At 39.3% G+C, this 16621-nt stretch overlaps 1 protein-coding gene and 1 long non-coding RNA gene across 2 annotated transcripts; one reads left to right on the forward strand and one right to left on the reverse strand.

Moving 5' to 3' along the window:
- Window positions 1-8804: 8804 nt before the first annotated feature.
- LOC141594417 (uncharacterized) lies at window positions 8805-9319 on the forward strand. The gene is made up of 3 exons (XR_012522185.1): window positions 8805-8891; window positions 8989-9127; window positions 9223-9319. It is a non-coding gene; the product is annotated as an uncharacterized LOC141594417 (long non-coding RNA).
- A 4666-nt stretch (window positions 9320-13985) lies between these two features.
- Window positions 13986-15138, reverse strand: LOC141595370 (protein FAR1-RELATED SEQUENCE 5-like). The gene is made up of 4 exons (XM_074415335.1): window positions 15029-15138; window positions 14887-14908; window positions 14359-14800; window positions 13986-14044 (listed from the first exon to the last, which is right to left on the reverse strand). The coding sequence occupies exons 1-4, from the start codon at window positions 15136-15138 to the stop codon at window positions 13986-13988; spliced, it is 633 nt and encodes a 210-aa protein (XP_074271436.1).
- Between the last annotated feature and the right edge of the window lie 1483 nt (window positions 15139-16621).

Here is a 16621-nt window from a genome sequence, read left to right on the forward strand (position 1 = left end):
ATTTTTTTGGATTTTTGAATTTTTTTTTGAAAATAAACAACAAATGCAAACTGAAAAGAATTAAACGTGAATGCAAAACAAATGCAGATGCAGACTCAAAAGGATGCAATACCCTCCCCAAACCAAAACGGACAACGCCCTCGTTGTCCTCCAGCATACACCAGCAGAAAAATGGGGGATGGGGGTATACAACCAATAAAATAAAAATAAAAATAAAGGAGACGAAATAAAAAAAAGAGTGAGAGAACATACAAAACACGAACTTCCCCAAAGAAATTTAAACGGCGGGAAGTGAGTAGACCAGTAGCTACTCGTCGTCGGCACCGCCATCTCTCAGGTACTCCGACTCAACAAAACGGTCTCCCCAAACCAGCAACAAACAAGGGGGAGACTCAGTCATCATCTCCAAGCTGATCCTCCGGACCGGGTACGAACGGAGGGTCACTCTCCTCCTCTCTGGCAGCTCGGTGTGCCGCCTCCCTGGCGCGTCCGCACATCTCGTGCTACCGCTGTCTCCTCCCGCTCCCCCCCTCTGAGTCAGAAGGTAGTGGAGGGTACCCGTCCGCTGGGTATCGGTAGAAGGAAGGATGCGGCCACCCCTCTGGAATCGGTCGCCGGGCTCGGATATGAAACTCGTAGAGCGGGAATACAGCCAAAGCCATATCCCGTCTCATCTCAGTGATGTACCTGCACATATCCGAAAGCACGACATCACGACGCCCTTGGTCCATGACCTCGGGCGCCTCTAAAGCAGGAGGGCAGACAAAATTGGCCGGAAAAACCGAACCAGAAGGAGGGTCAAGTGGAGGTGGAGTATGAGTCTGTGTGTGTGAGGGTGTAGGCTGAGGCGTGGGGGTCGGTCCAGCCTGGGCCTGAGTCTGAGCCTGAGAGCTAGAGGATGCTCCGGCCTCCCGCTTCCTCTTCTTAGAAGAAGAAGGAGGGGTGAAGGTAAGGTGGTAGGTAGGTGGAGGTGGCCTCGCTCCCTCGGCGAAACGAGATGAGAGCGGTAAAAGTGGGGGAAGGGTAGAGCACGGCAAGGTAACAGACGTGGAACCACAGATCTTCCACGTCCTCGCACTCCCCTTCGCCTTTGGGAACCAGGTCAAGTCAGCCATGGCATCCAGGTCAAGATGAGCCATCTGATCAGGTGTAGTGAGTCTGGGCTCACTGGGGTAAAGGTGGCGGGCAATCCTAGTCACCAGCCCGCCGCAGACAACTGCGGTCTTGACCCGAGTCCCAATTCCGTTCCAATGCTGAGCTACCAGATAGGCAATGTTTAGAACAAACGGGGTACCGTAGTCAATGTTGAGGTACCCCGCGAGAATCGCTAGCTCAGTGTTGGTCACGTTATTGGGCTCAGGGCGCCCAAAAATGGTCTCTCCTAGCAGACGCAAGTAGTAATAACGGGCGCGAGTAAGTGAATATGAGCGCCCTTCCGTGCCTGGAAGGGGGTGTGAGAGAGTGCAGCCCAAAGTGGCTGAAGGAGCTCTCGAGGTGGGGCAGTGGGACCGTCACTAACTAATCCCAAAACCTGCCCAAACTTGGCCAAGGTCCAGTGGTGCGACTCATTGCGGAGTCGAAAGTGAATGCATGAACTGGAGTGGTCAGCCTGGTAAGAGTCGGTGTCAAAGAAATAGGAGCTAAAGAACTCGTACGTAAGGGTACGAATGGTAGCCTCCTGCATGGTAATCAAACCCGACATACCCGTCCCGTTCAACAAACTACAGACCTCCTCGTAAATGCCTAAGGTCTCTAAGTCAGTCCGCGCAAGGAAACGGGTGGAGGAGAGGGGGCAACGAAGTAAGGCGGCTAACCGTTTCCGGTGAGCCTCTGAAGTGAAACGTACCGTGGGCATCTTCGGTAGAGGTGTGAGTGCGCTCTCCCCCGTAGCAACAGCCTCAGAAGGGCTGGAAGTGACGGCTAACTGGCTAGCCTGCGGGTGTGGCCTCGGTGGCACCATACCAGGCTGTGGGAAGCGGGGGATGAATCCGCAGTCCAGCAAAGAGAAAGGCCTGGTAGGAGTGGTGGTAACGGCAGGAGCTATAGTGGTTACCAGGGCAGTAGTGGTGACAGCAGGGACCACTAGCTCGTTCCCGGACGAGCTGGACGAGCTGGAGGACGTACTGGTAGAAGGCAAAGAACTCGCGTCCATCCTGCATGGTAATCAAAGGGCACGAGTAAGAGAAGATGCTGCTAACCGTGGTTAAAAAAAACCGCTAACCAACATGTGACAGCAAAAAGGATGGCCCTATTGGTCGAAACAGTCGACGTACAGCAATCAAAACCAACAATTCCTCAAAAATTCGAAAAACAGCATGTGAGTGGTGATAATATGATAAGACAGTGACTGCAAAAGAGCTAATACAGCATGAAAACCAGAAATGGGGGCATGTATGACTCTGGGCAGTCGAGAATAACCACTCACAGCGCGAGATTCCCAAAAATTCACAGCATATAAAGGCGATAGGGGACGGTAACGGCAATAACAAGTAGGCGATAACCGCAAATAACAAAGCATGGCAGCAAAACAACCGTCTGACAATCGAAATTTTTCGACTGAGAAGCCCTAATCGCGGAATCTCGCGCAAACATCGAATTAAACATGTAACAACAATGAGGAATTGCGGGAAGATCATCAACAAGCTATTTAAGGGTAAATAAACACAATTAAGTCGAAACAAATCGACTTGACATGGGATTTTCGAACCCTAATTCAAATCACCTCAAGAAATTCAAATTAATTGAAGAGAAAATGCAAAGAGTGTGAATGAAATACTTACTTGATGATGATTAACCTACAATTAGCAATTAAACTTCAAATGCAAGCAACAAAGGCGGATTTTCGATTGAAAAACCGCAAACCCTAATCCCCTTTTGAAAACCACGAAAACGAACACAAAGGAAGGGGAAAACAAGGGGCTATTGAAGAATTAAGTGCTAGTGATAGAATGTAGGTGGTGGATTTGATGATTTTGGGCAAAAAATGGGGATTTGGGGGAAAATCAGTCGCACATTAAGGAGGGGGTTTAGACGAAATTAGGGGTGAAATGAAAATGAATTAGGAAAATAAGAGTTTTAAGAAGGAAAACTATCGTGTTCACTGTTCATTCCACTCGATCGAGTGGTTTTAATCACTCGATCGAGGACTTTTGATGTCCCTTCTGCTCGATCGAGTAGGTATCGCCTCGATCGACCTGTTCGTCCTTGGCCTTTCTCGATCGAGTAACCATCAAGCTCGATCGAACCAACCTCCACTCGATCGAGTACAAAAAGTACTCGATCGAGGACTTCCTCGTGTAGACTTCTTTGAATTTCCGTCTTTATTTCCTCGAAATGCGTGACATTTCCCCAAACCTGCATAAAACACGTCCAAACACATCCCAAAATACCAAATATGCAGAAACACAGACTATAGCCTTAGTCTACGCTAAAAATTGTCTAAACTAATTGTCCTAATTAAAAACGTAATAAATAAATTCAAAAGAAATTCAAACGAATATCTATTACAATTTGTTACACGGGGCATTTCCCCGTTTAATTCCCATTAACCTTCAGTAGCCCCTTCGTGGGCTTCTGACTGGAGGACGTCACTTCAGCGATACTGACCGTCCTCTTTGATTTCCATGAGCTTGAATTACTGTTTGCAAGAGGAGGAGGAACATAGTTCCAATCTATGTAGGTTCGAACTGCCTTCGTTCTCGCCCCTCTGTCATCTTCTTTGGCATTCTTGGCTTCAGTTCGATTGATAATGGTCGCACCCTGTATGACAGCTCCTTTCTTGCCTTTATCTGTACCTGTAGTAAGGAAAACAGACGAATTTTCCTCCTTTTTGCTCTCAGTATGAGGCGGAGGGTTAGCAATAATAGCAATATTCTCCAAATTTTCATCTGGAGTGTCAATAATAGGGTCAACAGAAGAAAGGGCATTGCAAGGCTGAGCTTGCATGGGAGCCCTCCGGAACTTGGACTGATGAAAAGTCAGCTCCTCGTCCCCTACCTGGAAGGTCAAAGTCTTCCCCCCGACGTCTATCACTGCACGGGCAGTGGACAAAAATGGTCTCCCTAAAATGATAGGGGTGTGCACATCCTCGGGGATATCTAGGACGACAAAATCGACGGGAATAAAGAACTTCCCGATCCGGACAGGTACGTCTTCCGCTACACCTAGTGGCCGTGATAAACTACGGTCGGCCATCGACGATCATGTTGGTGCAACTCGGTTTGTCACACCAAGTCTCTTAGCTAGAGACAAAGGTAAAACACTTACGCTAGCGCCTAAATCGCATAGCGCATTATCTATCAATTGCATACCTATGTGACAAGGGATCAAAAAACTACCCGGGTCTGATTGCTTAAGAGGTAGCTTATTTTGAGACAGGGCTGACCCCATCTCAGTCAAAGCTACAGTCTCATTATCATTTATAGTCCTCTTACGTGCTAAAATCTCTTTCATAAATTTTAAATAAGAGGGTACCTTGGTTAGCAATTCAGTGAACGGCACGGAAACTTCCAAACTCTTCAAAAGCTCAACAAATTTGCTAAACTGTTGATTAATCTTGGTATTCTGCAGCCGCCTCGGGAAGGGAACAGTAATTGGAATCTCGAGTCCCTTATTTCTCGCTTCCAAAGTGTCTTCCGGAGCAAGTTCAGTATCCTTTGGACGCTTCTTACCTCTCGAACGAGGCCTTTCTGGTAATTCCTCGCTTAAACGAGCACTAACAGGCTCTCTAATAAGCTTCCCATCATCAATATCACTCGATCGAGCAATGTGTCCACTCGATCGAGCACCTTCTTCAGCAACTTCAGTCGATCGAGCAACATTCCCACTCGATCGACCATCTTCAGCTTCCAGTTCACTCGATCGAGCAGAAAGACTACTCGATCGACCAGATTCTTCACCATTTCCACTCGATCGAACACCTGATTTCAGTCGATCGAGTAACTGCTTCGTCGTGAGCCCCTTTTTCTTAACAAGACACTGTTCATCATCAGTTACAACTATTTCCAGGTCTGATTTCTTCATTTCTGGTCCCTCATAAGAAAGACCGCTTCTCAACTCTATCAAATGTACCGTCTCGTTTGGGTTCTTCTCATTTTGAGTCGGTAAATGACCCGGCTTCCTCGAGGATTGATTTGCGGCAAGTTGGGCAACTTGAGTTTCAAGTGCCTTTATGGACGCGTCTCGCTGTTGATCACTTGTGCTTCTTTGTTGATCACTCGCATGAAGCTGCTTTGTAATGGCTTGCATCATAGACTTTAACTCGCCCATTTCACTCACCCCACTTGAAGATGAACCGTGGTTAGGAGGGTTAAAAGACGGAGGCTTCTGATAGCCTTGTTGCTTCTGATGTGGAGGGATATATGGTTGTTGCGACTGATTTGGAGGGGCGGTGGGATTGAGTACGTTGTTCTGATTACTCCACCTCAAATTGGGGTGGATATTCGGCTCGTAATGAGTGTTGTTTTGCCTGTAGTGTTGAAAGGCAGCACATTGCTCATAAGGACTTGGACAATATTCAGCGACATGTCCATCTACCCCGCACCTCGTACAGACGAAAGGACCGTCTGTCATAGCATTAACCTGATACATTCCTCCCTTGAGAGCTCCCCCTAGTTCATACTTGTCGAACCTAGCAGTAAGGGCTTCTAATGCGGCTACTGAAGAGGATTCAGCAGCTCTCCTTTGGTTTCCTCTTGAATTCCCATATTCAGCCCTGTGAGTGGCCAAATCATCTATAATCTTCCATCCCTTCGTCGGCCCCAAGTTGTCAGAAAATCGACCGTTGGCTGCCGCATCTAGTATAGCCCTCTGATCATCATATAAACCATTGTAAAAATGGTTACACAGGCTCCACTTTTCGAAACCGTGATGCGGTATGGTCCGCACCAGTTTCTTAAATCGAAGCCATGCCTCGTGGAAATTCTCGTCGGGCCCTTGTTTGAAACTTGTTATCTGAGCTCTAATGGCGATGGTTCTCGAAGCAGAGAAATACTTCTTATAAAACACTAATGCTAGCGTATTCCAATCCGTTATGCCGTGAGCAGCTCGGTCTAAATCTCTGTACCACTCCCTTGCAGCATCGCGGAGTGAGAAGATGAACATAGTTTCCTTGATCTGATCAGCTGTCACGCCAGTGGGAGGAGGTATGGAGCAGCAGTAATCAATGAAGGTCTCCATATGTTGAGCTGCATCTTCCTTCGCAGCTCCCCCGAACTGATTTTTCTCGACCATGCTAATGTAAGAAGGCTTCGGTTCGAACTTCCTAGCATCTCCTGGTAATTCGAACCCTTTATAGAGATTGTCAGCCGTGGGCTCGGAGTGACTAGCAATGGTTGCTTCCTCAGCCATTTCGGGAAATGCGGGAAAGTGATAGACTCAAGTGATAAATCGGAAAGCGGAGAAGAGGCGGATTGTCTTGAAAAGCTCGTTCTCGTAAAAGTTACCACGAGAACTAGGCTCTTCCTCTCGCTCTGTTGCTCTTGAAATAGTCTCCTTTTTACGCGCAGAGATCTCTCAATCTCGGGATCAAAAGGTAGTAGTGGACCACCTTGCGACCTGCGCATAAGACGAAACTACAGACAAGATATGAGAATAGTCTAAGGAACGATGTTCCTTAAACTAAAAGAAGAATTAAAAATAAAACAGCTAATAAATTGGACAATTGCCTCCCCGGCAACGGCGCCAAAATTTGACACGTCTGTCGCGTACCTGTCAAAAATAAAACCTAACGGTCTCAACTAAAAATGTAGTAGAGGCAGTCGAGTATCGAATCCTCAGGGAGGTAATGCAACTACAGCTGTCTATTTCTAATCCTATGGTAACAATTGGGTTTGATTGATTTTTGGTTCTAAACTACGGAGTTGAAAGAAGAGAAATAAGGCGAGAGTAGTAAAGCAAGAAGTGAATTAAACTATCAATAAGAGGGGGACATGTCGGGAACTCGGTTCACTACGGTAGTACAACAACTTAGCAGTAAATGACTCAGACGAACTAATGCGAGACGGATATTAGAAGGTCCTTTCGGTCCACCTCCCACCCTAAAATACCACTAACTTAACTTTCGTCCTCATTAGGGTAGTCTACTGTTTATAGCAGGCCTATTTAGTCCAATCTTTCGATCCAGGATTAATTGTAGCCAGATTAATGGGTGACATAGAAGCGTGCACTCAACTAGGTCGAGAATTACAGTTATATTGCTATAGTGACAGAGTCTCTTATGTCAATTCGTCTAATTCATTCACTACGTCATCATTATTCTACCGCAGATCCCCTAATCCCAACATGAAAGGGTTTAGCTACTCATATTCGTAATAAAACTAACAGCAAACAAATTCCCAGCAGATGACATAATGAAATAATAATAGAATTCGATGACGGAAATTAGGGCAGAAAAGAACAATAACATAAACAAGAATTAAAACAACAAGAAGGTTAATTATTATTAAGAGTAGGAAGGAGATTACAATCTAAGCGATTCCGGCGTAAAGAACAACCGTGTCGAGTAAAATAATCCCAAAATGCAAGCAACAGTGAAAGGAGAAGAGTAACGTAGGAAAAAGTAGCAGTAGTTCTAATGTGAATGATAGTAAAAAAGATAGTAAAAAGAATAGTAATGATAAAGGATGATTGACTAATAACCTAGTAAAACATAGGTTAAATAGCCAAAACCCCTAAGTGTTTATGCGGAAATAATAAAACACGGACTGATTAAAGCCCAATAGAGGCGAAAGCCACTCGATCGACCAAGATCTCAGGAGAAGTCCCTCGATCGACCAACAACCAACTCGATCGAGGACCTAGTCATGTTCAGCTAACTCGATCGAGGAAGGAACCTCTCGATCGAGCCTCAGGGAGCCTTGGAACCAGTCGATCGACCACCAATCAGCTCGATAGACCACTTGGGTCTTCAATTCAGCTCACGTCTTCACCCAAATGCCTCGTAATGCGTGCAACGACACTTCTAAGTGCAACTTCTCACTCTGGGACAATCCCGTCTCCTCTAAATGCATGCAAAAAGGACGAAAAGGAGTACGGTTCCGCTACTTCCGCGATTATCCCTACAAAAGGGACAAAATACACCAAAGTAGCCAATTCGGGGCAAAATACTATAACAGTATAGAAATGCATAGAAATACGTGCTGAAATAGGCCAAAAAGACTATACATTAGGCACGTATCAGCTGGTCATTCTTACTTAATGACATGCTGGTCAAGGTTGGGAAAGGGTTATCCCCCACAAGAAGTTTTTTTTGTACAAGTCATTCGGTATGTGAAATTTTTTTATATATTTCTGTATCAGTAAATTTACAATGGTTATGACAGTTATTCTATTGTAGTTACTTGATTATTGTAAAGTATATTAGCTGTTATTTTATTCAGCTAAAACAGTTTTTCCTATTCTTCAATTTTCCTATTCTTCAATTTTGTTTATTGTTTCTGTGATTATTCTAATACTGTATTTCAGTTATTGTATTATACAAGTTCAATTATTCAGTCTTTTTTACAAGTTACAATAACTGAGTTTTCATAATACAATAACATTGTAATTGTAATACAATAATCGATTATTGTATTACAATAACAATGTTATTGTATTATGGAAACATAGTTATTGTATTATGAAAACTCGATTATTGTATTATGAAAAATTTGTTATTGTTGTGATAGTTATTGTAAAGCGAGAATAGTAGTTATTGTATTGATTAACCAAGTTTTTTCAATTGTGATATTTCATTTTCTCTTATCGTGTGGTAATATTTTTCATAGGCTTCTTTGTTTAAGCTTATCAAAGTCATTGATGATGAGAAAGATTTATACAGAAAGGAAATTTCTAATGTTTGGGACACTGTCATTGAGAACAGCGAAGGTTCTCTTGACATTGGTGCCGATTTGGTAATTTTTCCAATTCTTTCTCTTCTTTCTTTCTTCTGTTGATTATTTTATCGTTGAGAACAACAAAGGTTTATGTACGCCTGTTTTATCATGCCAGGTTTTTATTCCTGTTCATTTTGGAGATCATTTTTTCTGTGTTGTTGTTAACTTTGTGGGGGAAGACTGTGGACTATCTTGACAATCGTGTATATGATGATTTTGAAGATAGTATCTGGGTGTTGGCTACCAACTCTATTGTATGTACCTTATTATAAGTTTTTGTTTTCATCTATTTCTTTTAGTTATTTTTCTTGTTCTTTAGTGATGATTTTTGATTTAAAAATGTAACCAGGTTGAAATATTTGGTAGTTATCTTGTCGAGAAAGGTTTTGAAAGAGGCAGTGAGGTCCGCAATTTCAAATTTGTAAATGTGGCTTTTGGGTGGAAATCGGAAGGGTCCCAAAATTTGGATTGTGGTGTTTTTGTCATGATTCATATGATGTTTTATCTTTGGGAAGTTGTTCAAATCGAGTTGCATGACGCATTGAAAAGGATCATATATAGAGTGAGATAGCCGCCATCTTGGTTTTAGCCAATATCAACAAAATTAGGAAACAATTGTTGGATTTGGTTGATGATTTTACAAAGACAAAGGCACCTTTTTGCCTGTTTTGTTTGAGAAGCGTAGGCTAGCCGAGTTGGAAGCGGCAAGGGTGAAAGCGATGCTTTGGAAGTCTGTTAGGGTTATGGCAGAGGAACCTTGATGATGGTGTAGGTACTCCGGTGCCTAGGAAAAAGAGTATGCCTGGTACACCTATGAGCGCTGGGATGATTAGATCAGGCCGAGGTAGTAGACCAAACTCGATGGTCTTGTCGCTCAATAAAGCGTGGCAAGCGAGATACAAATCTTGTTGTTGTTTCAAAAGTTATGAGGGCTAACAGTAGATATACACGCGCTATGCCAAGCAAGAAGAAACAAGTTGTTGATTATTGTTTCTTGGATGATTACAATCTTGCAGATGAGTATGTTCATTTTTCTCCAAACTCAATGAGAAACAAGTTTGTGTGATTATTCTAATAATTGTATTCTACAAGTTCAATTATTCTATGTTTTTTTACAATTACAATAACTGAGTTTTCATAAAACAATAACTATGTTAATGTACTACAATAATCGATTATTGTATTACATTAACATAGTTATTGTATTATGAAAAACTCGGTTATTGTTGCTGGTAGTTATTTTTAAAATTTACTAAGCTTTTTTTTTAACTCCTTTGCAGTGAACTTCTGTTTTCTGCGGGCAATGCTATCTTGGATAGGTCTGATATTCTTTCTACGAAGCCCGAAGATTACACTGAGTTGCGCGTAATAGCTGCCTGGTCAGTTGTCTTGAATTTCATGGAGGTTAAGGAGAAAGAAGCGCGGTGATGATGTTCCTTGGGACACAACATATGGTATGATCTGTTTTTCATTGTTCGATTCGTAGAATGTTTAATCATTTATCTTCAATTTTATTCACAGTTTTATGGTATTTATAGGGAATCTTTGAAGACATGCTAGAGCAAGGAGGGGATAGTGATGATGTAACTGACAACCAGAAAGACAAGGTTGTGCAGTCTTGGTCCTATTTTTTAGGTGAAAATGTTGTAAACTCTGAGATCGATGTGGACCTTGTCTTCATCCCGTTGTCTTTAGAGAAGTACTACTTTTGCGTTTATGTGAACTTTATGAACAAGACGGTTGATGTGTTGGACCATACGTCGCATAAAGATTGGGAAAAATCCGATTTTTACAGACTTGCAAAGATTGCAGTACGTTTTTCTAACTCCTGATCATATACAAATGCTATTTTCAAATGTAATTATTGTATTGTTTGTAACAAAGTTATTGTATTGTTTTAAACTTGTTATTGTATAGTCGTGCTTTCTAATTCTTTCTTTTTTTGTACATGTTGTAGGTTGATTGTTTTTCGACTTTTTGGAGACAAGGAAAACAAAGAAAAGAAGGAGTTCTCATTAACACATTTACATTCGTGAATGTTGATTTTGAATGGAAAGCGACTATCAGGGGTGATAAGGAATCGGGATTTTACACAATGTTTCACATGCTCACATATGAAGGGAGGCACGAGCAAGGATTGTATGCGGTTAACAAGAAATGTGAGAGGATTCCTATATGGCTTGAGATGGTTGCTATTTTGTTGATGTCAGATGTCAACGAGTCAAGAGCATATCTTTTGGAACAAGTGGGAACTTTCAGGCAGAGTATATTGGAAGTAGAGAAAGAACTTTTAAAATTCAGAAGATCAGGGAAGAAAAGGGTTAAAACAACGGTAATTCATTGGTCCTCTACGAAACACATAAAAGAGCAATTGATTGATTATAGATGGATTTAGCAAACAATTGTAGATGGATTTGTTCGATAATCTACTGTTTAGATAGCTGTTATTGATTGTTTGAACAAATTTGATGTAGCTGTCATTGATTGACTGAACAAGTTAGTGTTTTTGCAATGACTTTAAGCTGTTATTGTAATATCTCTAGACAGTTATTCAAATGATCAAATGCAATTATTCTATCAGCTTTCATGTAGCTGATTATTGTAAAGCGTTTGCCCAATTATTTTAAAGCATACCTCTGATTATTTTAAAGCTCTCATGCATCTGATTATTGTAAAGCTCCTCCCCAATTATTTTAAAGCATATCTTTGATTATTGTAACAAATTGGCAAGTGCAAAGCATCATCAATTACAGTAAAGCATTATCAAATTAATATATTTATGGAAAAAAATCAGAACGATTGCGTATAAACTCAGCATCAATTATTATAAAGCACAATTGTGATTATTGTATAGTTTTCACATGATTATTCAGTTATTCAAATGATCAAATGCAATTATTTTAAAGCTTTCATGTAGTTGATTATTGTAAAGCGTTTGCCCAATTATTGTAAAGCATACCTCTGATTATTTTAAAGCTCTCATGTATCTGATTATTGTAAAGCTCTTCCCAAATTATTTTAAAGCATATCCTTGATTATTGTAACAAATTGGCAAGTGTAAAGCATTATCAATTACTGTAAAGCATTATCGAATTAATATATTTATGGAAAAAAATCAGAACAATTGCAAATAAACTCAACATCAATTATTGTAAAGCATAATTGTGATTATTGTATAGTTTTCACATGATTATTGTAATAGCGCAAGGTATTATTAAATGAACAAAATCAGAACAATTGCAAAAATATTCAACATCAATTAATGTAAAGCATAACTTTGATTATTGTAAAAGTCTAACACACCTATTGTAAAGTATACCCCTGATTAGTTGTAAAAAAGTCTAACACAATTATTTTGCAATCTTGCGGTTATTTGTAAAGCATAATATGGATTATTTTAAAACGTAATCTTGATTATTTAAAGCGTAATGCATTTTTCATTCTTCTTCTTCATCTTCATCCTCCATTTCATTTTCCTCTTCATCTTCTTCCTCCAAAGCATGCTCAACAAACGGATTTGGACAGTTTCTCTTGTCATGGTGTCCCATTTGTTTGCAGTTATTACATAGCCTCTTCGGTTTGCTCGCCTTCTCAATTGCCTTATCCTTGTTTGATTTCATTCTCATGCCGCTTCCTTTGTTTTTTGCAATCTTGGGTGGAAGAACAGTAATATTTGATTTTCTTTGAACAACCTAAGAGCATTTCCAGTTCTTGATCCTTTGTCAAGCTCTCTTTGGTTGGATTTATTTTCTCTCGGAATTGTAAAAGCATCAAACTTAGCTCCTTGATTTGATTTTCAGGCATCGAGTTAAGAACACTTATTGTTGCATAAAACTCTGACCATTCCCTTGATAATTCCAATTTTCTCAAATCAGTGGGATCGTAGTCTTGCAATAACTTTCCATCCAGTCCATACAAAGGCTTTCTATATGATTTCTTCGTCCATCTAGTTTCGATGTCTTGCTCCAAAGATGCTTTGCGATCCTTTTCCGATATAATCCATATAATGTGTTTACAAAGGATTCCTTTCCTCTCAAACATCTTGCACGCACATGTTGTTTCCTTTGATTCGTTATTGTGAGCAACCTGCATGCACAGTGTAGTTATTTTAAAAGGCAATCATAGTTATTATATAGTTCAACATGAATTATTTTATGCAGACTAGCAATTAACACCAAGGTAGAAGTCCTTCAGTTTTTTTTATGTTTAATATAATGTTACAAAGTAGTTTTCACATGATTATTAATTTATTCAAATGATCAAATGCAATTATTTTAAAGCTTTTCATGTAGCTGATTATTGTAAAGCGTTTGGCCAATTATTGTAAAGCATACCTCTGATTATTTTAAAGCTCTCATGTATCTGATTATTGTAAAGCTCTTCCCCAATTATTTTAAAGCATATCCTTGATTATTGTAACAAATTGGCAAGTGTAAAGCATTATCAATTCTTTGTAAAGCATTATCAAATTAATATATTTATGGAAAAAAATCAGAACAATTGCAAATAAACTCAACATCAATTATTGTAAAGCATAATTGTGATTATTGTATAGTTTTCACATGATTTTTTTAATGGTAAAACACGGTTATTGTATTCTTTTATCACAGTTATTGTATGTTAAAGTAAAAAGACAATTATGTTTATAAAATTGAATAACCTGAAATATTCTATGCTTCCTGTAGGCATCTTCAACATTTATAATGTGCATGTTTCCTTGCTCAGAAAACCCCCTAACGGCACACGAACAGGGAGCCATTTGCACTTGCTCTTGGAACTCATAGAAAACAGTATGTGTGTAGATTTTAGATGCATGTTTTTCAATCATTGTCTTAGAAGAAACCTGTGGCAATGTGCTGTCACTTGCAGCATCAAGAAATCTCTGATTATAGCGTTGTTGTTCCATTGCACTCTGAAAACGCAACCAAAATTCTACAAGTGTGCCATCTATGCCCTCAAATCTTTTGAAATAACTGTTTTGACTCTCTGATCTTTGTGTAGTCTTCAAAAGGCAGCCTAAAGGCAAATCCCTAAAGTAAGCATGTATCCATTTGTGCCTTTTGCCATACATGTATGTCAACCAAGTATTATCATTCAACTCAAAGTCATTAATCACTTGAGTCCATTTTTCTTCAAACTCAATGGGTTCCAAGTCAGTATCCCAAACAACTCTGCATATCCGCTCAACAAAGTCAGTCTCCTTACAAATCTGTGACTCAACTTTATCGGTAAGTTTTTTCATTATATGCCACATGCGAGAACGATATCTTGCTTGCTTGAATACGAACGCACCCGAGTTTAATTGCGGATCTTGATCGTAAGAATGCACCGAGGTTCCTTGTTGCCCATACAATCAAGGAACTTCTTAAACACCCAAATGAATGACCCATCGTTCTCATGATCGACAAGTGCGGCAAAAGTCACGATTTTTTCGGTTGTCAACAACAAGTGAATGGGGTGAAGGCCATGTGGTACTTGTTAGTACCGTAAGTAGGATCAAAGGTGATGGTGTCCCCAAACAAGGAATAATTCATTCTTGCTTGTGCATCTGCCCAAAAGATTTTAGCCAAACAATTATCCTCATCAACTTGGTAAGCATAGTAAAAGCCATCTTGTGATTCAGAAAGTGCCTTTAAATAATCGAGAATCATGTCAGCATCCTTCTCACCTATATAACATTTAATATTTCTTTTGAAGTTCTTGAATTTTGTGAGAGATGCACCAATGTTTGCATACCCATTTGATTGTTCGGCCAGAATTCTAAAAGTCTTGGTAGCCCCGATGTTGAGTTTACAATTGTTAACAATTGTCTGCTTCATGTAAAGGTTAAGTGTTCTTACGTTTTTCTGGAATTCCCGTTCTTTGAGTGAGCAGAGTCCGTGATTATGATCTTCATAAAACGTATCAATAGCATACCCTATTAGCTCCTTAAGGTCATTGAATACAAAGACAAAACTGTATTTTTGCCTTGCAACCAAATCTTGTTATTTTTGTTTTCTTTGGCTCTACAGACCTTTTCCTCTTCTTTTTCTCTTCTGTGTTTTCAAATTCAACAATAGGTTTGAGTTTTTTGCGATCCTCTTTGAATCCATGTCTCATTTGAGACCATTGATTTTTTGTCTATCAAACCATCACGGAATCTTGTTTGTGTGTACTTTCTTGGTATGAAACCACAAGCCACAGCATATAAATTGTAAAACTCTATTGCCTCCTCCAGCTTTACAAACATTAATCCCAGAGCAGGTTTGAAACCATTTTCTACCATCCTATTCCACTCCTCACCGCCACCGGAGTATTTCTCAATCCCAGATTATGGATAGTATTTTCTCCTGTTTGAGCACGCAATGAGGTGTAGAAAAAGTTGTTGCATTGGTAGTATTAATTTCAATGCCTGGAAACATTAAAACAGAAGAACTGTTATGGTATTATTAATTTCAATATCTTAGATTCTATACAAAACAAAACAATACAACCTCTCTCTGCTCAGATTATTTTAACGTTATAATGCAGTTATTGTATTATACAAATGCAATTATTCTATCAGAGGGGGGGGAGGGTTTTAGTGAAATTGGTAGCCTAGTCCACCACAATGCACACACAGTTATTTTAATGTAATATCAAAGTTATTTCATTATTAAAGAGTAGTTATTGTAAGGATTTTTTTGTCAGATCCTATAAAGTAGTATTTATTAGGAAAAAAACAATCTCTGTTACAACAATTATTTTAACGTTATAATGCAGTTATTGTATTATACAAATGCAATTATTCTATCAGAGGGGGGAGGGTTTTAGTGGAATTGGTAGCCTAGTCCACCACAATGCACACACAGTTATTTTAATGTAATATCAAAGTTATTTCATTATTAAAGAGTAGTTATTGTAAGGATTTTTTTGTCAGATCCTATAAAGTAGTATTTATTAGGAAAAAAATAATCTCATTACAGCAATTATTTTAACGTTATAATGCGTTATTGTATTATACAAATGCAATTATTCTATCGAGAGGGGGAGGGTTTTAGTGGAATTGGTAGCCTAGTCCACCACAATGCACACACAGTTATTTTAATGTAATATCAAAGTTATTTCATTATTAAAGAGTAGTTATTGTAAGGATTTTTTTGTCAGATCCTATAAAGTAGTATTTATTAGGAAAAAAACAATCTCTGTTAAAGAATTATTTTAACGTTATAATGCGTTATTGTATTATACAAATGCAATTATTCTATCGAGGGGGAGGGTTTTAGTGGAATTGGTAGCCTAGTCCACCACAATGCACACACAATTATTTTAATGTAATATCAAAGTTATTTCATTATTAAAGAGTAGTTATTGTAAGGATTTTTTTGTCAGATCCTATAAAGTAGTATTTATTAGGAAAAAAACAATCAATCACATAAAGAATTATTTTAACGTTATAATGCGATTATTGTATTATACAAATGCAATTATTCTATCGAAAGGGGGGGTTTAGTGGAATTGGTAGCCTAGTCCACCACAATGCACACACAGTTATTTTAATGTAATATCAAAGCTATTTTAATATCTTGTAAGGCGCTTATTGTATTATTGTAATCCAATTATTCAAATACTAGATATTGAATGATATCATGAATGAAAACCTACATGCAATTACTGTTAAACTTTACATGCAATTACTGTTATGAAAACAATATGAAAACAACTTACATGCAATCAGTAATTTGAACAAAAAACTTATCAACGTAATAACAACAGTTTTTATATCAAGA

The sequence above is a fragment of the Silene latifolia genome, chromosome 8 (assembly GCF_048544455.1).
Source record: "Silene latifolia isolate original U9 population chromosome 8, ASM4854445v1, whole genome shotgun sequence".
Classification (NCBI taxonomy): Eukaryota; Viridiplantae; Streptophyta; class Magnoliopsida; order Caryophyllales; family Caryophyllaceae; genus Silene; species Silene latifolia.